This window comes from Oncorhynchus mykiss, unplaced genomic scaffold (assembly GCF_013265735.2).
Source record: "Oncorhynchus mykiss isolate Arlee unplaced genomic scaffold, USDA_OmykA_1.1 un_scaffold_121, whole genome shotgun sequence".
Lineage (NCBI taxonomy): Eukaryota > Metazoa > Chordata > Actinopteri > Salmoniformes > Salmonidae > Oncorhynchus > Oncorhynchus mykiss.
Window position 1 is genome coordinate 1739598 of NW_023493662.1, and position 22240 is coordinate 1761837.

The 22240-nt window shown below is 42.7% G+C and overlaps 1 protein-coding gene across 2 annotated transcripts; it reads left to right on the forward strand.

The window, feature by feature from the left end:
* The first annotated feature begins 1722 nt into the window (after nucleotides 1-1722).
* LOC110515277 (tripartite motif-containing protein 16) lies at nucleotides 1723-21806 on the forward strand. 2 transcript variants are annotated; one of them, XM_036972162.1, is made up of 6 exons: nucleotides 1723-2393; nucleotides 2814-2909; nucleotides 8927-9160; nucleotides 18156-18315; nucleotides 18441-18500; nucleotides 18732-19350. In XM_036972162.1, exons 1-6 carry the CDS (start codon nucleotides 1797-1799, stop codon nucleotides 19247-19249), a joined length of 1665 nt encoding a protein of 554 aa, XP_036828057.1. In that variant the 5' UTR covers nucleotides 1723-1796; the 3' UTR covers nucleotides 19250-19350. The 2 variants fall into 2 exon arrangements, with proteins under 2 accessions (XP_036828057.1, XP_036828058.1); XM_036972163.1 differs by lacking the exon at nucleotides 18732-19350 and adding an exon at nucleotides 21595-21806 and having other exon boundaries at nucleotides 1724-2393.
* The last annotated feature ends 434 nt before the right edge of the window (nucleotides 21807-22240 follow it).

Sequence of the window (22240 nt, forward strand, 5' to 3'; positions counted from 1 at the left end):
CCCTGCCGTCCCTACACTCTAACCACTAGGCTACCTGCCACCTCTACACTCTAACCACTAGGCTACCTGCCACCTCTACACTCTAACCACTAGGCTACCCTGCCGCCTCTACACTCTAACCACTAGGCTACCCTGACGCCTCTACACTCTAACCACTAGGCTACCTGCCTGGCGCCCCAACAAAATCTTTATCTTTACCCCTCTAATAAATACTGCTACAATATGTATATACTGTATTCTAGTCAAGGCCTGTCCTATTTAACCACTACTGTCCACTTCATATGTATATACTGTATTCTAGTCAAGGCCTGTCCTATTTAACTACTACTGTCCACTTCATATGTATATACTGTATTCTAGTCAAGGCCTGTCCTATTTAACTACTGCTGTCCACTTCATATGTATATACTGTATTATAGTCAAGGCCTGTCCTATTTAACTACTACTGTCCACTTCATATGTATATACTGTATTCTAGTCAAGGCCTGTCCTATTTAACTACTACTGTCCACTTCATATGTATATACTGTATTCTAGTCAAGGCCTGTCCTATTTAACTACTACTGTCCACTTCATATGTATATACTGTATTCTAGTCAAGGCCTGTCCTATTTAACTACTACTGTCCACTTCATATGTATATACTGTATTCTAGTCAAGGCCTGTCCTATTTAACTACTACTGTCCACTTCATATGTATATACTGTATTCTAGTCAAGGCCTGTCCTATATAACTACTACTGTCCACTTCATATGTATATACTGTATTCTAGTCAAGGCCTGTCCTATTTAACTACTACTGTCCACTTCATATGTATATACTGTATTCTAGTCAAATTGTCTATGCATCACATCACAGTAAACAGTATATATATCTATATCTATCAATGCTTGTCCTAATATTTTCTTTTACTTTTTAGATTTGCCCTCTGTGAGCCAGGAACACAAGCATTGTTAGATATTACTGCCCTGTTGGAGCCAGGAACACAAGCATTGTTAGATATTACTGCCCTGTTGGAGCTAGAAACACAAGCATTGTTAGATATTACTGCCCTGTTGGAGCTAGAAACACAAGCATTTCACTACACGCGCAATAACATCTGATAAATATGTGTATTCGACCAATAAAATAACATTTGATTGTGTTTTTTAAAGTGTTAGATAATTCTCAATCCTCGTTGTGTCTTGTCTAAGAACAGTCCTTATCTGTGGTACTGTATATTAACTATATACCACACCTCCTCAGTCCTTATCTGTGGTACTGTATATTAACTATATACCACACCTCCTCAGTCCTTATCTGTGGTACTGTATATTAACTATATACCACACCTCCTCAGTCCTTATCTGTGGTACTGTATATTAACTATATACCACACCTCCTCAGTCCTTATCTGTGGTACTGTATATTAACTATATACCACACCTCCTCAGTCCTTATTGATTAATTACAACACATAGGTGTATTATAAGGCATTATAAAGGTCATTAGAATAATGATACATACGTACTTCATAGAAACTGTTACCCTTCATATATTCTAACAAAGTTGTTTTCTTTAGTATTTCTTAAGGGATCTAAACTTGGAACAAAACTATTTGTCTCCCTCTTGCTGTTGCATGCAGTTCCTCTCTCTCTTCCTCCATTCCTCTAACCCCTCCCTCCTTCTAACCCCACCCCTCTGGCAGAACCAGAAAGTCCCTCCCCTTCCCCTTCCCAGAAACTCTCTTCTGAGGAAACGAAACTGATCTGAGTCTCTGTGTCGTCTGTCTGTGTGAGAGTGAACAACCGTCCAAATGGCTCAACAGGGAGTTCTGCTGGACCAGGACCAGTTCTGTTGTTCTGTCTGTCTGGATCTACTGAAGGAGCCGGTCACTACTGCCTGTGGACACAGTTATTGTAGGAGCTGTATTGAGGGCTGCTGGGATCAGGATGATCTGAAAGGGGTCTATAGCTGTCCTCAGTGCAGACATACCTTCCCTACAAGGCCTATGCTGATGAAAAATAACATGTTGGCTGAGGTGGTTGAGAAACTGAAGAAGACAGGACTCCAGGCTGCTCCCCCTCCTGCTCTGTGCTATGCTGGACCTGGAGATGTGGCGTGTGATTTCTGCACTGGGACCAGAAAGCAGAAAGCCCTCATGTCCTGTCTGGTGTGTCTGGCCTCTTACTGTGAGACTCACCTCCAACCTCACTATGAATTTCCTGCATTGAAGAAGCACAAGCTGGTCAAAGCCACGGCACAACTACAGGAGAAGATCTGCTCTCATCATGACAAACTGCTGGAGGTTTACTGTCGTACCGATCAGCAGTGTATCTGTTATCTGTGTACAATGGATGACCATAAAGGCCATGATACAGTGTCAGCTGCAGCAGAGAGGACTGAGAAACAGGTAAGACCAGAACAACTTGTTGGTGGCTGTCTGATAAACAAAGAATTAAAGATACAGTAGGAACTAAATCTATTTGAATATGAGATCATTATATTATATACAATATGAAATGGATCCACAAATATGAACACAAACCTTGAGTATATTGAGTTTGTTAAAAATGTATCACCATTTTCTAAAGTCAAACACTATTATCATTTTGAATGGCCTTTTATGAGTCCAAAGTTCAGTCTCAACCCCTTGATACATGTAGGCCTACCATAAAAACTATAATCATTCACATAGCAACATAATATAATATTGTAAAGGGACTTCAGGATTGTCGACCTTCCTCTCTATGGGTCCTATGTCACATTACTATACTATTGATCTACTGGACTAATAAAGCTTGATAGCTCATTGAAGAGTGATTCTCCACAGAGGCAGCTGGGGATGAGTCAGCAGAAGGTCCAGCAGAGATTCCAGGAGAGAGAGAAGGAGCTGAAGGAGCTCCAACAGGCTGTGGAGTCTCTCAAGGTGAGTATTGTTGACCAGAGGAGACACACCATTTCACTTCTCTCCTCCAGTCAGAGAGAGAGAGAGAGAGGGACCCCTATCCAATCCCACTGACCCCACTGTTGGGAACAGGCTGTCTGGACCCCTATCAGAGAATAGACTGGTTCATGTAACCAACTGGGCTGCCTCATCACATAACCATGAGTAACCATGACTGACTCATGTCCCCTATACATTAAAATGGAACTGTCTCTCTCTCAATTTAATTCAATTCATAGGGCTTTATTGGCATGGAAATATATGTTTACATTGCCAAAGCAAGTGAAATAGACAATAAACAAAAGTGAAATTAACAATCAGAAATGAACAGTAAACATTACTCTTGGAAGGGATTTGGGGGATGGGGGAGGGACTATTAGAAGTTAGTAGGACTCTTTTATTTTCTCAGAAGTACTGAGTTAGGTAGGAGGATTTAGAGGGGTGTAAATTGTGATTGAACACACTCCAGCCCAGTAGGTGGCGCTATGCACCTCTTAAAGGATGGGTTTCTACTTTTTGATAAAAAGCGTGCAAAATTTCAACTTCCTGCTACTCATGCCAGGAATATAGTATATGCATATGATTAGTATGTGTGGATAGAAAACACTCTGAAGTTTCTAAAACTGGTTCAATCATGTCTGTGACTATAACAGAACTCATGTAGCAGGCAAAACCCCAAGGAAAAACTGTTCAGAAAAAAATAAATCCCTCTGGCAGTTCCCTGAATTGTCTTTGTCAAGGGAAATTAGATAGTGCCCAGTTTACAGTTCCTACAACTTCCACAGGATGTCACCAGTCTTTGGAATTGGGTTGAAGTTAATCATTGGTGAAACGAAGAAGAGGCAGAGGTTACACTGTGGATTATGTAAGAGAGAAAATCGTGCATGTATTGTTGACTTGCTGTTATTGAATACAGATCAACCCGTCAACAATTTGATTGATTATTAACGTTTAAAAATACCTAAAGTTGGATTACAAAAGTAGTTTGAAATATTTTGGCAAAGTTTATAGGCAACTTTTGAAATGTTTTGTAGTGACGTTGCGTTTTGGAAAGCTATTTTTTTCTGGATCAAAACGGGCTTTATAAATTGACATTTTGGGTATACATGGACGGAATTAATCGAAAAAAGGACCAATTGTGATGTTTATGGGACATATTGGAGTGCCAACAAAGAAGCTCGTCAAAGGTAAGGCATGTTTTATATTTTATTTCAGCGTTTTGTGTAGCGCCGGCTACGCTAATTATTTTGTTTACATCTCGTTCAGGTGGTTCAGGGGGGGTGCATGCTATCAGAAAATAGCTTCTCATGCTTTCGCCGAAAAGCATTTTTCAAATCGGACATGTTGGCTGGATTCACAACGAGTGTAGCTTTAATTGAGTACCCTGCATGTGAGATTTAATGAAAGTTTGAGTTTTATCGCGTATTATTTGAATTTGGCGCTATGCATTTCCCCAGGCTATTGGCCACACGAGACGCCTCCATATCCCTACAATAAGATTTGAGGACCTCCATTATATCATAGAAGAAGAAGTTGGTCTGGGAGGGTTTTGTTGTTCCTGAGGAGGGCTACTAGTCTTTTCTCTTTTGGTTTTCAATTATCAGAATGTATTAAAGCCAAAGCTAAAGCTTCCCTAAACAATTCAATATATCAGTCAATATATTTTCTCTGTGATTTATTTTCTCTCCGTCAACCGTTCCATCGCATCTTAACCGTCTTACCGGGCGGCACTAGGACCCGGGGGAGGCTGCTGCTGCAGAGGCTGCTGCACCGCTCGTGACTGTCAGTCCTCCTTGTAGCTCATTGGTTAAGCTGTGGCTCGAGACTGTTAACAGTTAACGGACAGGAAACGGCTCTGACAGGACACATTCATGTCGAGGCAGTGATGTGAATGTGTGGTAAGTTAGAATAGAGAGAGAGAGTTTTCACTACTATAGACTTTGGTCATAATCAAAGCTTTGTTAACCAATAGGTTTTTATGTGAGGCTGCCTGTAAGTTACAGTGTAACAGACGTTACTAACGGTAACGGTGTCTTTTAAATTCAACATAAGTTATGTGGCGATGATATCTAGTTAACGTTGTATTTAATGTAGTGTAATGACCTGACTAGATCATAAAGGAACAATTGTCCAGACAGAGGATTGAGTTACGAATTGACGGTTTATTACCAACTTTACAGTGCCTTGCGAAAGTATTCGGCCCCCTTGAACTTTGCGACCTTTTGCCACATTTCAGACTTCAAACATAAAGATATAAAACTGTATTTTTTTGTGAAGAATCAACAACAAGTGGGACACAATCATTAAGTGGAACGACATTTATTGGATATTTCAAACTTTTTTAACAAATCAAAAACTGAAAAATTGGGTGTGCAAAATTATTCAGCCCCTTAACTTTCAGTGCAGCAAACTCTCTCCAGAAGTTCAGTGAGGATCTCTGAATGATCCAATGTTGACCTAAATGACTAATGATGATAAATACAATCCACCTGTGTGTAATCAAGTCTCCGTATAAATGCACCTGCACTGTGATAGTCTCAGAGGTCCGTTAAAAGCGCAGAGAGCATCATGAAGAACAAGGAACACACCAGGCAGGTCCGAGATACTGTTGTGAAGAAGTTTAAAGCCGGATTTGGATACAAAAAGATTTCCCAAGCTTTAAACATCCCAAGGAGCACTGTGCAAGAGATAATATTGAAATGGAAGGAGTATCATACCACTGCAAATCTACCAAGACCTGGCCGTCCCTCTAAACTTTCAGCTCATACAAGGAGAAGACTGATCAGAGATGCAGCCAAGAGGCCCATGATCACTCTGGATGAACTGCAGAGATCTACAGCTGAGGTGGGAGACTCTGTCCATAGGACAACAATCAGTCGTATATTGCACAAATCTGGCCTTTATGGAAGAGTGGCAAGAAGAAAGCCATTTCTTAAAGATATCCATAAAAAGTGTAGTTTAAAGTTTGCCACAAGCCACCTGGGAGACACACCAAACATGTGGAAGAAGGTGCTCTGGTCAGATGAAACCAAAATTGAACTTTTTGGCAACAATGCAAAACGTTATGTTTGGCGTAAAAGCAACACAGCTGAACACACCATCCCCACTGTCAAACATGGTGGTGGCAGCATCATGGTTTGGGCCTGCTTTTCTTCAGCAGGGACAGGGAAGATGGTTCAAATTGATGGGAAGATGGATGGAGCCAAATACAGGACCATTCTGGAAAACCTGATGGAGTCTGCAAAAGACCTGAGACTGGGACGGAGATTTGTCTTCCAACAAGACAATGATCCAAAACATAAAGCAAAATCTACAATGGAATGGTTCAAAAATAAACATATCCAGGTGTTAGAATGGCCAAGTCAAAGTCCAGACCTGAATCCAATCGAGAATCTGTGGAAAGAACTGAAAACTGCTGTTCACAAATGCTCTCCATCCAACCTCACTGAGCTCGAGCTGTTTTGCAAGGAGGAATGGGAAAAATTCTCATTTGATGTGTCTCTCGATGTGCAAAACTGATAGAGACTTCCCCCAGCGACTTACAGCTGTAATCGCAGCAAAAGGTGGCGCTACAAAAATTAACTTAAGGGGGCTGAATAATTTTGCACGCCCAATTTTTCAGTTTTTGAATTGTTAAAAAAGTTTGAAATATCCAATAAATTTTGTTCCACTTCATGATTGTGTCCCACTTGTTGTTGATTCTTCACAAAAAAATACAGTTTTATATCTTTATGTTTGAAGCCTGAAATGTGGCAAAAGGTCGCAAAGTTCAAGGGGGCCGAATACATTCGCAAGGCAATGTACACAGGCTACTGTTTGGCCTTAGCTCACGCCAAATAAATGAAAGATACCCCACAAGCCAATCGGGACCTTCTCTTGTGAAGCCCAGACGTAAGAGAGAGAACAAAGGCTGAACCTTAACTTCCAATGCCCCGCCCCCTCCACGCCACTCCGCCAACCACCAGGATGCCCGGCATCAGAACATCCCAGGCATTCCTGTGATTGGCAGATAGCAGGTTGATTGGCATGTCGGACCCCGCGAACACTGGGAACTGGTAAGTACAACACAACCACCTACTAGCCGAACACATAACACACAGCTGTCTGTGCGGGTCGCTACAGTAGTTTTACTATCTGTGCCAGGCTATAAATGACATAGATAATATCTAGTTAACGTTGTATTTAATGTAGTTTTACTATCTGTGCCAGGCTATAAATGACACAGATAATATCTAGTTAACGTTGTATTTAATTTATCACAGTTTTCTGCTTTCCATGTAGAGTTTTTGGTAAAAAACATTACATTTGATTATTTTGTCAGTAATGGCTGCAAGAATTTGAAAAAATCTTAGTTTATCTTTGTCAAACATGAGATGACACAAACACACAGAGACAGTGTTGTGTCAAAGCTACCAGGAAACTATCAATCATGGGAACATTGCTCAGATTTGAACATCTGACCATGCTGGTGATATTGCAGAGAGAAGGGAGTATCTGAGGAGAATTGTTGTGGTCACATCAATGTTAGGAAGACAGGGACTCTCTTTCCGTGCCAATGATGAATCTAGTGAAAACACAAATAGAGGGAACTCTCAATAGTAAAACTAAAATAAAACTCAAACAACTTCCTAGATACATCATGCTGAACTGAGTTTACCAAGAACTACGGTATTGATGTCAAAACAGAAGACATGTTGGTGGACAGAAACTTTCTTGCCCGGAAAAGAGAGGCTGGTGTTCTGTACCTGTCTGTCCAGGAGGGAGGAGAGTAGAGCAGGACCAAGAGGTGTTCTGTACCTGTCTGTCCAGGAGGGAGGAGAGTAGAGCAGGACCAAGAGGTGTTCTGTACCTGTCTGTCCAGGAGGGAGGAGAGTAGAGCAGGACCAAGAGGTGTTCTGTACCTGTCTGTCCAGGAGGGAGGAGAGTAGAGCAGGACCAAGAGGTGTTCTGTACTTGTCTGTCCAGGAGGGAGGAGAGTAGAGCAGGACCAAGAGGTGTTCTGTACCTGTCTGTCCAGGAGGGAGGAGAGTAGAGCAGGACCAAGAGGTGTTCTGTACCTGTCTGTCCAGGAGGGAGGAGAGTAGAGCAGGACCAAGAGGTGTTCTGTACCTGTCTGTTCAGGAGGGAGGAGAGTAGAGCAGGACCAAGAGGTGTTCTGTACCTGTCTGTCCAGGAGGGAGGAGAGTAGAGCAGGACCAAGAGGTGTTCTGTACCTGTCTGTCCAGGAGGGAGGAGAGTAGAGCAGGACCAAGAGGTGTTCTGTACCTGTCTGTCCAGGAGGGAGGAGAGTAGAGCAGGACCAAGAGGTGTTCTGTACCTGTCTGTCCAGGAGGGAGGAGAGTAGAGCAGGACCAAGAGGTGTTCTGTACTTGTCTGTCCAGGAGGGAGGAGAGTAGAGCAGGACCAAGAGGTGTTCTGTACCTGTCTGTCCAGGAGGGAGGAGAGTAGAGCAGGACCAAGAGGTGTTCTGTACCTGTCTGTCCAGGAGGGAGGAGAGTAGAGCAGGACCAATAGGTGTTCTGTACCTGTCTGTCCAGGAGGGAGGAGAGTAGAGCAGGACCAAGAGGTGTTCTGTACTTGTCTATCCAGGAGGGAGGAGAGTAGAGCAGGACCAAGAGGTGTTCTGTACCTGTCTGTCCAGGAGGGAGGAGAGTAGAGCAGGACCAAGAGGTGTTCTGTACCTGTCTGTCCAGGAGGGAGGAGAGTAGAGCAGGACCAAGAGGTGTTCTGTACCTGTCTGTCCAGGAGGGAGGACACGGCCTGGTGGACCTGGCAGAGTTCTGACTCAATGAGGTGCAGAGAACCTGAACCTACTGTCTTTCTCTCTCTCTCTCTCTGTCTCTGTCTCTCTCTCTCTCTCTCTCTCTCTCTCTCTCTCTCTCTCTTTCTCTCTCTCTTTCTCTCTCTCTCTCTCTCTCTCTCTCTCTCTCTCTCTCTCTCTCTCTCTCTCTCTCTCTCTCTCTCTCTCTCTTTCTCTCTCTCTCTCTCTCTCTTTCCAGCGCTCTGCACAGTCAGCAGTGGAGGACAGTGATCAGATCTTTACTGAGCTGATCCGCTCCATTGAGAGAAGGAGCTCTGAGGTGAAGGAGCTGATCAGAGCCCAAGAGAAGGCTCATGTGAGTCAAGCTGAAGGACTCCTGGAGCAACTGAAGCAGGAGATAGCTGAGCTGAGGAAGAGAAGCACTGAGCTGGAGCAGCTCTCACACACAGAGGATCACATCCATTTCCTCCAGGTAACTAAACTGTCTTGTTACATGTGATGTGAAATTAACTTCATGTGAAACTATTCATCTCAAACATTATGTTGTCCTGTCTCTCTGTCCGTCCGTCCCTCTCTCTGTCCGTCCCCCTCTCTCTCTCTCTCTGTCCGCCCCTCTCTCTCTCTGTCCGCCCCTCTCTCTCTCTCTCTGTCCGCCCCTCTCTCTCTCTCTCTGTCCGTCCGTCCCTCTCTCTCTGTCCGTCCGTCCCTCTCTCTGCCCGTCCCTCTCTCTGTCCGTCCCTCTCTCTCTGTCCGTCTGCCCCTCTCTCTCTGTCCGTCTCTCCCTCTCTCTCTCTCTTTCCCTGTCTGTCCCTCTTTCCCTCTCTGTCCCTCTCTATGTCGGTCTCTCCCTCTCTCTGTCTCTCTGTCCGTCCCTCTCTCTTTCTGTCCGTCCCTCTCTCTCTCTGTCTGTCCCTCTCTCTCTCTCTGTCCGTCCCTCTCTCTCTCTGTCTGTCCCTCTCTCTCTCTGTCCGTCCCTCTCTCTCTGTCCGTCCCTCTCTCTCTCTCTGTCCGTCCCTCTCTGTCGCTCTCTCTGTCCGCCCCTCTCTCTCTGTCCGTCCCTCTCTCTCTCTGTCCCCCCGCCCCTCTCTCTCTGTTCGCCCTTCTCTCTCTCTGTCTGTCCCTCTCTCTCCCTCTCTGTCCGTCCCTCTCTCTCTGTCTCTCTCTCTCTGTCCGTCCGTCCCTCTCTCTCTCTGTCCGCCGCTTTCTCTCCCTCTCTGTCCGCCCCTTTCTCTCTCTCTGTCCGTCCCTCTCTCTCTGTCTCTCTCTCTCGGTCCGCCCCTCTCTCTCTCTCGCTGTCCGCCCTTTTCTCTCCCTCTCTGTCCGTCCCTCTCTCTCTGTCTCTCTCTCTCGGTCCGCCCCTCTCTCTCTCTCGCTGTCCAACCCTCTCTCTCTGTCTCTCTCTCTCTGTCCGCCCCTCTCTCTCTCTGTCCGTCCCTCTCTCTCTCTGTCCGTCCCTTTCTCTCTCTGTCTCTGTCTCTCTCTCTGTCCATCCCTTTCTCTCTCTGTCCGTCCCTCTCGCTCTCTCTCTGTCCGTCCCTCTCTCTCTCTGTCCGTCCCTCTCTCTCTCTCTGTCCGTCCCTCTCTCTCTCTCTGTCCGTCCCTCTCTCTCTCTGTCCGTCCCTCTCTCTCTCTCTGTCCGTCCCTCTCTCTCTGTGTCCGTCCCTCTATCTGTCCGTCCCTCTCTCTCTCTCTGTCCCTCTCTCTCTCTGTCTGTCCCTCTCTCTCTCTGTCCGTCCCTCTCTCTCTCTGTCCGTCCCTCTCTCTCTCTCTGTCCGTCCCTCTCTGTCTCCCTCTCTGTCCGCCCCTCTCTCTCTGTCCGTCCCTCTCTCTCTCTGTCCCCCCGCCCCTCTCTCTCTGTTCGCCCTTCTCTCTCTCTGTCTGTCCCTCTCTCTCCCTCTCTGTCCGTCCCTCTCTCTCTCTCTGTCTCTCTCTCTCTGTCCATCCCTCTCTCTCTGTCTCTCTCTCTCGGTCCGCCCCTCTCTCTCTCTCTGTCCGTCCCTCTCTCTCTCTCTCTGTCCGCCCCTCTCTCTCTGTCCGCCCCTCTCTCTCTGTCCGCCCCTCTCTCTCTGTCCGTCCCTCTCTCTCTGTCCGTCCCTCTCTCTCTGTCCGTCCCTCTCTCTCTCTCTGTCCGTCCCTCTCTCTCTCTGTCCGTCCCTCTCTCTCTGTCCGTCCCTCTCTCTCTGTCCGTCCCTCTCTCTCTGTCCGTCCCTCTCTCTCTCTGTCCGTCCCTCTCTCTCTCTGTCCGTCCCTCTCTCTCTCTGTCCGCCCCTCTCTCTCTCTCTGTCCTTCCCTCTATCGCTCTGTCCGTCGTTCTCTCGCTCTCTCCGTCCCTCTCTCAAATTCAAATTCAAATTCAAGCTGCTTTATTGGCATGAAAAACATTGTGTCAATATTGCCAAAGCAACAATGTATACAATATACATTGTAACAAAATTATAAATGATAGCAAATAATAATATAAAATGGTAGTAAATAATAATACAAAATTAAATACAAAAATAATAACAATAAAATGGTAACAGTCTACAGTAAACATTAATAATTATAGTAATAACAATAATAGTAATAATAAGTAAGTTACTGTTTACTATGCAGATGTTATTATTCAGTGTCCCTCAGGCTATGGCAGGAAAATACATATTTGGCTGCAAGAGGAGCCATTGCTCCTTCGCCCATGAGTATTCTTAGTTTTTCCTCTGGGTTCAATTTGTAAAAATTTGGAATATATGTAGTAATTTCTGTGAATAATGAATCTCTTTGTGAGGAATATTTATCACAGTAAAGGAGAAAGTGCATCTCTGTCTCTACCTCCCCTGTCATGCAGTGACCACATACACGCTCCTCTTTGGGTAGCCATGTCTTTTTATGTCTGCCGGTTTCTATTGCCAATCGGTGGTCACTCAGCCTGTACTTGGTAAGGATCTGTCTCTGCTTCGTATCTCTGACAGAGTAGAGATAATCAGCCAATTCATATTCTCTGTTTAGGGTCAGATAGCAATTTAGTCGGCTTTGGGATTTTGTTTCGTTTTTCCAGTATTGTAAGTATGATTCCTTTGATTGGTTCATGATTTTGTTTATTGGAATTCTTTCTTTTGAAGCAGTGCTGGTGTCAGCTTGATTGGTGAGGTCCAACACCAGCTGACTGAGAGGGCTCGTTTCTGGGCTCAGCTCTTGGGCTTGAAGTGCTTTAAATTGCAGACTCGAATTTGGACTTGAATTTAGATGTAGCCAAAATTTTAATGATCTTTTCTGTATTTTCATTATTACTGGAAAACGGCCCAATTCTGCCCTACATGCATTAGTTGGTGTATTTCTCTGGACTTGTAGAATTTTCCGACAGAATTCTGCATGTAGGGTTTCAATTGGATGTTTGTCCCACATTTTAAAATCCAGTTTATTGAGTGGCCCCCAAACCTCACTTCCATAAAGTGCTATTGGTAGGATTACACTGTCAAATATTTTAGTCCAAATTCTAATTGGGATGTTGATTTTGAATAATTTTATTTTTATTGCATACATTGCTCTGCGGGCTTTTTCTTTGAGTGCATTCACTGCCATATTAAAGTTTCCCGATGCAGATATGGTCAGACCAAGGTAGGTGTAATTTTTTGTGTGTTCAATTAAGGTGTTGTTCAGGGTGAATTTACATTTTTGTTTCTGACATCTGGGTTTTTTTTGGAAAATCATGATTTTAGTTTTTTGGAAATTTACTGCCAGGGCCCAATTATGGCAATATTGCTCCAGAATATTAATGTTTTGTTGAAGACCTTCTTTGGTTGGTGATAGAAGTACCAAGTCATCAGCATATAGCAGGTATTTCACCTCTGTGTCAAATAGTGTGAGTCCTGGGGCTGGAGATTGGTCCAACATGTCTGCTAATTCATTGATATAAATGTTGAAAAGATTTGGACTCAAATTGCAGCCTTGTCTCACACCTCGACATTGTGAAAAAAATTCTGTTCTTTGGTTTTTGATTTTTATTGCACACTTATTTTCTGTGTACATACATTTTATTAAGTCATACACCTTACCACCAAGCCCACTTTGTAGAATTTTGTAGAATAGCCCTTTGTGCCAAATCGAATCAAATGCTTTTTTAAAGTCAATAAAGCAAGCAAAGATTTTGCCCTCTTTTTTTTGGTGGACGTGTTTATTAATTAGTGTGTGTAAGGTGTATATATGGTCAGTAGTGCGATGGTTAGGGAGAAAGCCAATTTGACATTTACTTATTACATTTTTTTCTTGAAGAAAGTTTTGAATTCTTGAATTCAAAATGCTACAGAAAATCTTTCCCAAGTTACTGTTGACGCAAATTCCCCTGTAATTATTGGGGTCTGATTTGTCTCCACTTTTGTGGATAGGGGAGATGAGCCCCTGGTTCCAGACATCAGGGAAGCAGCCAGAAGTTAAAACCATGTTGAACAATTTAAGCACAGAATTTTGCAACTCAGGTGTGCTGTTTTTCAGCATTTCATTTCTGATGTTGTCTACACCACAAGCCTTTTTTGATTTAATAGATTTTAGCTTTTCATTTAGTTCTTGTTGGGTTATTGGGTAATCTAATGGATTTTGGTTGTTTTTAATGACTGATTCAAGGATGTTCAATTTTTCTTTAATTTCTAATTGGTTCTGTTGTAAGTCTTTTTGTGGGATGTTTTTGTATAGATTATCAAAGTAAGTTTTCCAAATTCCTACATCTTGTATGGCTAATTCTTGTGGCTTTGATGTGCTTAAATTGTTCCACATGTCCCAGAACTGATTTTGGTCAATTGCGTTTTCAATTTCATCAAGTGTCTTGTTGGTATAATTCAATTTCTTGCATTTCAGTGTTTGTTTATACTGTTTCAGAGTTTCAAAGTATTCATATCGTAGCTCTGGGTTGTTTTGCTGCTTACGTTTTTTGTTTGACATTTGTCTTAGGTGTTTTCTAATTGTTTTACATTCATTATCAAACCATTTGTCAGAAACATTTTGATTTTTGCTTCTGATGTTGCATTGCTTTGGTTTTCTCAAATTTGCTTTCGATGCTGCTTTTTGGAATATGCAGTTGATGTTTTGGGTAGCTGAATTGACACCATCTTTATTGTTTTGGTACTGTGAGTTATTGAAAAACTGTATAGAGTTCATCATTTCATTTGAGTTCAATGTTTCAATGAATGCCTCTGCACTGTTTGGAGCCCATCTGAACGATTGGTTTATGTTGTAAAGTTTATTGGGCTGTTTTTTTGAATGAATATTGCCGGTTAATTTCTTCAGAAACACGTTGATCTGACTGTGATCTGACAATGGTGTCTGTGGTCTGACAGTGAATGCACTAATGGAGGAGGGGTCAATGTCAGTGATGGCATAATCGACTACACTTGTCCCAAGAGCTGAGCAGTAAGTAAACTGACCTAAAGAGTCCCCTCTGATTCTACCATTAAGCATGTACAGGCCTAAGGCTCGACAGAGATGTACTAACTCTTTTCCATTTTTGTTCAGTATTTGGTCAGGACTGTTTCTATTATTTATAATAGGGCTACTGTACAAGGAGGGGTGTCCAAATATGTGGTGGTTACCTCCCGCATCAGTGTAGTCAGGCTCAGAACCTGTTCTTGCATTGAAATCTCCACAAAGAAGCACTTTACCCTGCGCCTGAAATGTAATGATTTCTGTCTGGAGATTGTCAAAAAACTGATCATCATAATATGATGAATCTGAAGGAGGAGCATAAGCTGCACATATGTATACATCATTGTCACAATAGATTGTACCTTTGTTAAGTTTTAGCCAAATGTGAGTGGTACCTTTTTTCATTTCATTCAGTGCTAAGTCCTGCTTATGCCAAATGATGATTCCACCTGAATCTCGGCCCCGTTTAACATTTTTATGTTTGATTGATGGTAGTAAACTTTCTCTATAGCCTGAGGGACACTGAGTATCTATGTCTCCACGACACCATGTTTCCAGTAGGATTATGATGTCCTGTCCCTTGATGTTTTTAATCAACTCTGGATTTGTTGTTTTATAACCAAAATGTGAAGAGTATAGGCCCTGGATATTTCAAGAGCTAATAGTTAATGATCTCATTTATAATAAGTGATATTCACTGGTTTGAGTAAAGTACATCGAAAAGAACAAAAAAAATAAAATACTATATATATATATATATATATATATATATATATATATATATATATATATATATATATATACATACACACATACACACACACACACATATATATATATACATACACACACACACACACACACACACACACACACACACACACACATACATACATACATACATACATACATACATATATGTATATATATATACATACACATACACACATACATACATACATACACATGTATATTGTATGTATACACATATATACACATATACATATACACACATACATACATACATACATACATACATACATACACACACACACACATACACACAATATACATACACATACATACATGCACATACACATATACACACATACATACATACATACACACACACGCGCACACACACACACATACCATTACATATAGTAATTATTATAATACCGGTGTCAATACATTTAGGAATATTTGTAAACAAATTAATAAGAATGGAATAGGATTGCATTGCACTTATTTTATGTGCAATCTGCAACCCTGTGTGTTTGTGTGTGTGTGTGTGTGCGTGTGCGTGCCCGTGTGTGAATTAAAGGGACTATCTAGCTCAGTAGTCTGCATATTAGTTGCAGTAGTTGGCGCACCTCTCCTATCTCTGATTGTTCTAGGGGTCTTCTGCCAGAGGTTACCTCAGCATATGTAGGCTGACGATCTGACTGATACATGGTGTGGACTGCATCATGTGGTCTACTTCCCTGAAGGGCAGTGTTCTGACCGACCCTGGAGTAGTGGTCAGAGCTGTGTTGTGATGGGCTGGGTCTAGTAGAGCTGTGTTGTGATGGGACAGGTCTAGTAGAGCTGTGTTGTGATGGGCCGGGTCTAGTAGAGCTGTGTTGTGATGGGCCGGGTCTAGTAGAGCTGTGTTGTGATGGGCCGGGTCTAGTAGAGCTTTGTTGTGATGGGCCAGGTCTAGTAGAGCTGTGTTGTGATGGGCCAGGTCTAGTAGAGCTGTGTTGGGATGGGCTAGGTCTAGTAGAGCTGTGTTGTGATGGGCCGGGTCTAGTAGAGCTGTGTTGTGATGGGCCAGGTCTAGTAGAGCTGTGCTGTTTTGGGCCTGGTCTAGTAGAGCTGTGCTGTAATAAGCCATGTCTGGCTCTTTTCTCCTCGGGATGATGGAGGTACTGTTGTTTCAGAAGGTGGGGCGGGGGACCTTTGTTGCTGGGGTGATGGGTGTGTGGGTCCCTGCCAAGTGTTGCATCTTTTAGGTCCTTGGCAAAGGTTCTGATACTGTCCTGATCAAGATGTATATTATCATATAAGTGTTGACATGTCAGAGTGGGGTGGTGAGCCGTTCTGACGTTGAGCAGTGAGGCACAGTCCACAGTGATCTGTTGATTTATTTTGTCGATCAACTTTCCTGGGAAGTCTTTTCTTGGTAGGAGGGTGGACACAACTATATTGGTTGTTGGGAACATAGCCTGTGCCCGTTCTGCCACTCTTCTCACTGCCCCAGATACATTTTCACCTTTGGCATGAAGGTCGTTTGTGCCAGTGTGGATGATGATGTTGTCAGGGGTGTCAATCCTGGTCTGACTGAGTAGCTGCATTGCACTCTCAGTTGTAGGACACCAGAACTTATACACCTGGTGTCTAGGGAATAATCTTTCCTGGACTAAGAACTTCCCATTTGAATCAATTAGGATTGCAGTTGTGGGTGATTGTCTGGGTGGAGCAGACTGGGAGGCTGGTATTCTGACCTGGGCTGGAGCAGACTGGGAGGCTGGTAGGTTGACCTGGGCTGGAGCAGACTGAGAGGCTGGTAGGTTGACCTGGGCTGGAGCAGACTGGTAGGCTGGTGCAGTGTCATCCGGCTGTGTAGTGGAGGCCATGCTGGTCTCAGGTTCTGCTTGTGTTGTACCAAGCTGGCGGACATGTTCTCTAGATGCAGAGGACACAATGACTCTCTGCCGGTTGAGGGTGTCAATGTACCTCTCTTTTTGTTCGAGCTCCTTTCTTGTTGTGCTCAGATGGTCTCTGAGGTCATCATTTGTCTGACTCAGCTTGTCCATTCTGCTTTCTAATTTAGCTATAGATGCTCTGCTCTCCTCCCTGAACTGTTTCATCTCTTCTTTGAGTTTCTGGACAGTGTCCTCCTCTTGAAGCTTGTTCTCTCTGAGTTCTATGACCTCTGCTTCGACTAGAGAGAGGGTGTTGTGGAAACGTTGCATAGCAGGTGTTCTTATTGAAATTGTCATGTCCTTGACTCTGTCTGCTGCAGGTGAGGTAGGTAAAGGGACGTTGAGGGCTTCCTGCTGGGTCACAGAGACCATTGGGGTCTGCTTTTCTCCATCTCCCTCCTTGACTTTTTCCTCATTTTCTGAGATGATGTCAGCGTCTTCTTTTAGGGTAGCAAACCTATTCTCAAAAGCCTGGAGGCTTGAATCATTGCCTTGTATCAATACAGTTCCATTATTATATAAGTTTACTGTTTGATATGTGTTGCTCTGGTCAGCTTCTTCAAAAATGCTGATCTGACATCCTTGGCTGATGCCCCTCTTTTTTAAGAAAGGGAAATGGTTGCAAATAACCTTTTTCCATATGTTCCCTCGATTGGTATTAAAAATTAAATTTGCTCTTGTTTTGTAACTGGTAAGATCTGCAAACAGGCATTCATGGTTCTGTCCCATCAACAAACCTTTGAAACTTTTCTTAGCTTTCTCTGTTTGGATGTCTGGTGGGTAAACAATTTCCATAGCAACGCTGGTGATGTTGGCTACAATGTTGCAATAGAAGTGCTGTTTCTTGTATAATGCTCTCTTGTTTCTTCAGAGGACTGTTTCACTTTGTTGTCCTGTTTTCTTTTCCTTTTTCTTCTGTCCTTATTTTGTCCTTATTTTGTCTTCCTTTCTTCTGTTAACTAGATATTTTGTTGTTATTCTTTGTAAGCTAGCTAGCTTCTTCCAGGAGAGTCCCTAGCAACTGCTTAGCAACATGTAAACAATTCAGCTAGCAATTCAGCTAGCTAAGATAACTGTATAATTTTTATGAAAAATAGTTACTTTTTCAAAATCCTGTCTTTTTGGTTTGTTGCTTGTATTGTCTTCTATTGAGTCTTGCAGTTTTCTTTTGATTTTTTTTCGATGTACTTCACTCTAAAAAACCATTTAAATCTCAATATATACAGGAGCTCATTTTTCAGTAGCTGATCAATTTGGAACTCCGGAACTTTTCCTGTCTCTCTCTCTCTCCAGAGTTATCAGTCTCTCTCTCTCTCTCCAGAGTTATCAGTCTCTCTCTCTCTCTCTCTCTCCAGAGTTATCAGTCTCTCTCTCTCTCTCTCTCTCCAGAGTTATCAGTCTCTCTCCAGTATCAGTATATCTTCAGACTTACCCAGCATCGTTGTCCGTCCTCTTCAGTACTTTGGAGATGTGAGTAAGACTGTGTCTGAACTGAGAGAGAAACTAGAAGACTTCCTTAAAGGAGAATGGACCAAGATCTCCACTACAGGTGTGTTGAAAACAATAAGAACATCAACTTTAGACCATTGATAGTTCCCTACTAGTCATATACATGTGGAATATGGTCTGATGATAACATTCCCTCTCTCTGTCAATGTGTTTGTGTGTCTGTAGTGAATATAGTGGATGTTGTACTGCCTCCAGAGCCCAAGACCAGAGAACAGTTGTTACAATGTGAGTCTCTTTATTGTGAAGTAACTAACAGTCTCTTTTTACTGACACTCCTAACAATCCCTCTAGAAATATATAGCAATAGTAGATCTAATCAAAGACTGGGTATCTATCTGACTCCTCATATTTCTCTGATTTGATCTCTGCTGTGCTCTAATCAAAGACAGGGTAGATACAGTATCTGACTTAACTTATTGTTCTGACTCCCCTCATTGGTCTCTGCTCTTCTCCCAGATTCCTGTCAGCTCACACTGGACCCAAACACAGCAAACTCACTCCTCTCTCTGTCTGAAGGGAACAGAAAGGTGACCTATACAGGCCAGGACAAACCATATCCTGACCATCCAGACAGATTCACCAACCAGTACCAGGTTCTGTGTAGAGAGGGTCTGTCTGGGCGCTGTTACTGGGAGACGGAGTGGACTGGTGATGTTTATACAGCAGTCTCATATAAAGACATCAGCAGAACAGGGACATATAGTGTATTTGGACACAATAACAAGTCCTGGAGTTTACATTACTATAGTGGTGGTTATTGTTTCAGACACAATAATGTTGTGACTAAAGTATCAGGCCCTCAGTCCTCCAGAGTAGGAGTGTACCTGGATCACAAGGCAGGTACTCTGTCCTTCTACAGTGTCTCTGACACAATGACCCTCCTCCACAGAGTCCAGACCACATTCACTCAGCCCCTCTATCCTGGGTTTTATCTCGATGATTATTATGGTACTGCTGAGCTGGTTAAACTGTAGTAGGGTCCACATAGATACTAGTCATGCTGGTGTAGTCTATAGCTGAGCTGGTTAAACTGTAGTAGGGTCCACATAGATACTAGTCATGTTGGTGAAGTCTATAGCTGAGCTGGTTAAACTGTAGTAGGGTCCACATAGATACTAGTCATGCTGGTGTAGTCTATAGCTGAGCTGGTTAAACTGTAAACTGATTTGTTATTAATTAAAATTCAATACAATGTTTTAATCTTGTACATTTCCATGAATCATGATGTCTGGTGTTGATGTATTTTGGTTGTCATTCAGAACCATTGATATGTTTTCTCAGTTGGTTCTCTGTCTCTATGTAATTCTCCTCAGTATCATTGATCAGCTTGTTGGCTCGTTCCTAATTGATGTGTTCTCTGTCACCTGGAGCTGCATGGAAAATGGTCCAGGAACTAAAGGACAATTCAGGACTAGTCAGCCCACTACAAGCTGGTATCACTTACTTTCTACTAAACTATATGGTCTGGTTTCCCAGACACAGATTAATCCTAGTAATGGACTAAACAGTATGTTCAATGTAGATGTCCAGGAAACCGGCCCTAAATGTGTCATCTTTCATCCTCGCTCAGTCCAGCAACATTAAACCTGTCCAGCAGGTGGTGCTGTTGACCAAACAATAAAACCAGCAGATATCTTGACTTGCCACTCAGTATATCAGTAATGTTCAGAATAGTACTTTAATATCATTGGAGATTGATGGTCGTTTTAATCCACTATCCAGAGTCAGGAACAGATGAAGTTAGGTCTGCTACTGTTCAGTGATTAAATATGATTTATGGTGATGGGAAATAATAAAAAACACTCAACTTCATCTAGTAATAGTTTTCCTTTGTTATTTATTCCAAGGTGTGTCTTTAACTTGTAAATGTATTGTGTGGAGGTGAGCTAGTGGTGTGGCTGATAGAATAGAATGAAAAGGGAGGAGGGGAGGAAGAGGGGAGGAGTGAAGGGCTGTTCAAGAAACCAGATGAGGAAGAGGAAGATGTTCAGTGGAATTACTGTCTCTGTTCCAAATGGTTCCCTATTCCCTATGTAGTGCACTACGGTGCTTCTGACCAGGTCTAAAGTAGTGTTCTACGTAGGGAATAGGGTGTAGATTTATTACAATATCATGCTTTAGTGTTTGGCACAACAATATATTAGATCTCCACCCCCCCACTTCCTGTCTGTCATCCCCCAGTTCTGTTAAGACTTCCTCTCATTGAACTGGGCCTCATTCTAAATGGTCACTTTGTATTGATAGTCCATACTGGTCTTTACTATGGTTCTACATACAGTATCTGTATTGATAGTCCATACTGGTCTTTACTATGGTTCTACATACAGTACCTGTATTGATAGTCCATACTGGTCTATACTATGGTTCTACATACAGTATCTGTATTGATAGTCCATACTGGTCTTTACTATGGTTCTACATACAGTATCTGTATTGATAGTCCATACTGGTCTTTACTATGGTTCTACATACAGTATCTGTATTGATAGTCCATACTGGTCTTTACTATGGTTCTACATACAGTACCTGTATTGATAGTCCATACTGGTCTATACTATGGTTCTACATACAGTATCTGTATTGATAGTCCATACTGGTCTTTACTATGGTTCTACATACAGTATCTGTATTGATAGTCCATACTGGTCTGTACTATGGTTCTACATACAGTATCTGTATTGATAGTCCATACTGGTCTTTACTATGGTTCTACTCTCCCCAGCAGGGGGCAGTAAAACCCTATGGACCTGAAAGGGACTGCAGTGTTCTCCAGTCTCCAGCAGGGGGCAGTAAAACCCTATGGACCTGAAAGGGACTGCAGTGTTCTCCAGTCTCCAGCAGGGGGCAGTAAAACCCTATGGACCTGAAAGGGACTGCAGTGTGCTCCAGTCTCCAGCAGGGGGCAGTAAAACCATATGGACCTGAAAGGGAAAGTGTGGAGTAAAAATCAAAGGTGAATTTACATTGATGTTTCCACGGAGACCTGAATCATACCCACGAGGCACTAAACTGAAGAATATGAACTGAAACACGAAGGGACTAACTGAACTAAAATAATTCTGTTGCTAAATGTTTTGCTACAGTGTTCTCTAACGAATATCACCCTGGATTCAAATACTATTTGAAATCTTACAAATACTTTGAGCATTTCCTTGAGTCCTCCAGGTGGGCGGGGTTTGTTTGTATTTTTAGGACTTATCTATTGGTTCCATTACAACAAACTCAATCAAATCACTGCTTATTAAGTATTCAACACTATTTTAACGCAGGTCTGTTTCCACATGCAATAAGCCTGTAACGTCTTGTATGATCTCATCAGGTAAAGGTGTGTCAAATGGAAGGGCAAGTCTCACCACTGAGAGGAAAACATCACTGGTCCACCTCTGCATCAGGTCAGCTATGTTGATCAGTACTGTCCCAGGGATGCTGGGAGCAGAGATGAACTCCCCTGACCTGGTACCACCTATGGAGTTGTCATTTTAATATCAGTTTAACCCCATTACTGCTATAACACATAAACCATGTTAATAGAATGAAATGGATCCAGGTTCCATTTATTCTACATTAGATTTACTGCCTGTGGAACACTTCTCCAAAGTGGTCTGAAATCAAGATGACTGCAGGTCTGAATCCCAAACTAATGGGGGGAAATGGATCCATCTAATAAGATGGTATTTAGAGGTTTGAACCTTTCTATTGGGGTGAACAATCCCCTTAACATACAGTACCAGTCAAAAGTTTGGACACACCAATTCATTCAAGGGTTTTTCTTTATTTTTACTATTTTCTACATTGTAGAATAATAGTGAAGACATCAAAACTATGGAATAACACATATGGAATCATGTAGTAACCAACAACGTGTTCAACAAATTAAGTGGAGGCCAGGTCATCTGATGCAGCCCTCCATCACTCTCCTTCTTGGTCAAATAGCCCTTACACAGCCTGGAGGGGTGTTGGGTCAT

Excerpts from the sequence above, each read along its gene's own strand:
- LOC110515277 (XM_036972162.1), top strand. The coding sequence starts at position 1,797 with ATGGCTCAACAGGGAGTTCTGCTGGACCAGGACCAGTTCTGTTGTTCT. Across the intron at positions 2,394-2,813 it reads CAGAGAGGACTGAGAAACAG|AGGCAGCTGGGGATGAGTCA; the intron begins GTAAGACCAGAA and ends GATTCTCCACAG. Across the intron at positions 18,501-18,731 it reads CAGAGAACAGTTGTTACAAT|ATTCCTGTCAGCTCACACTG; the intron begins GTGAGTCTCTTT and ends CTCTTCTCCCAG.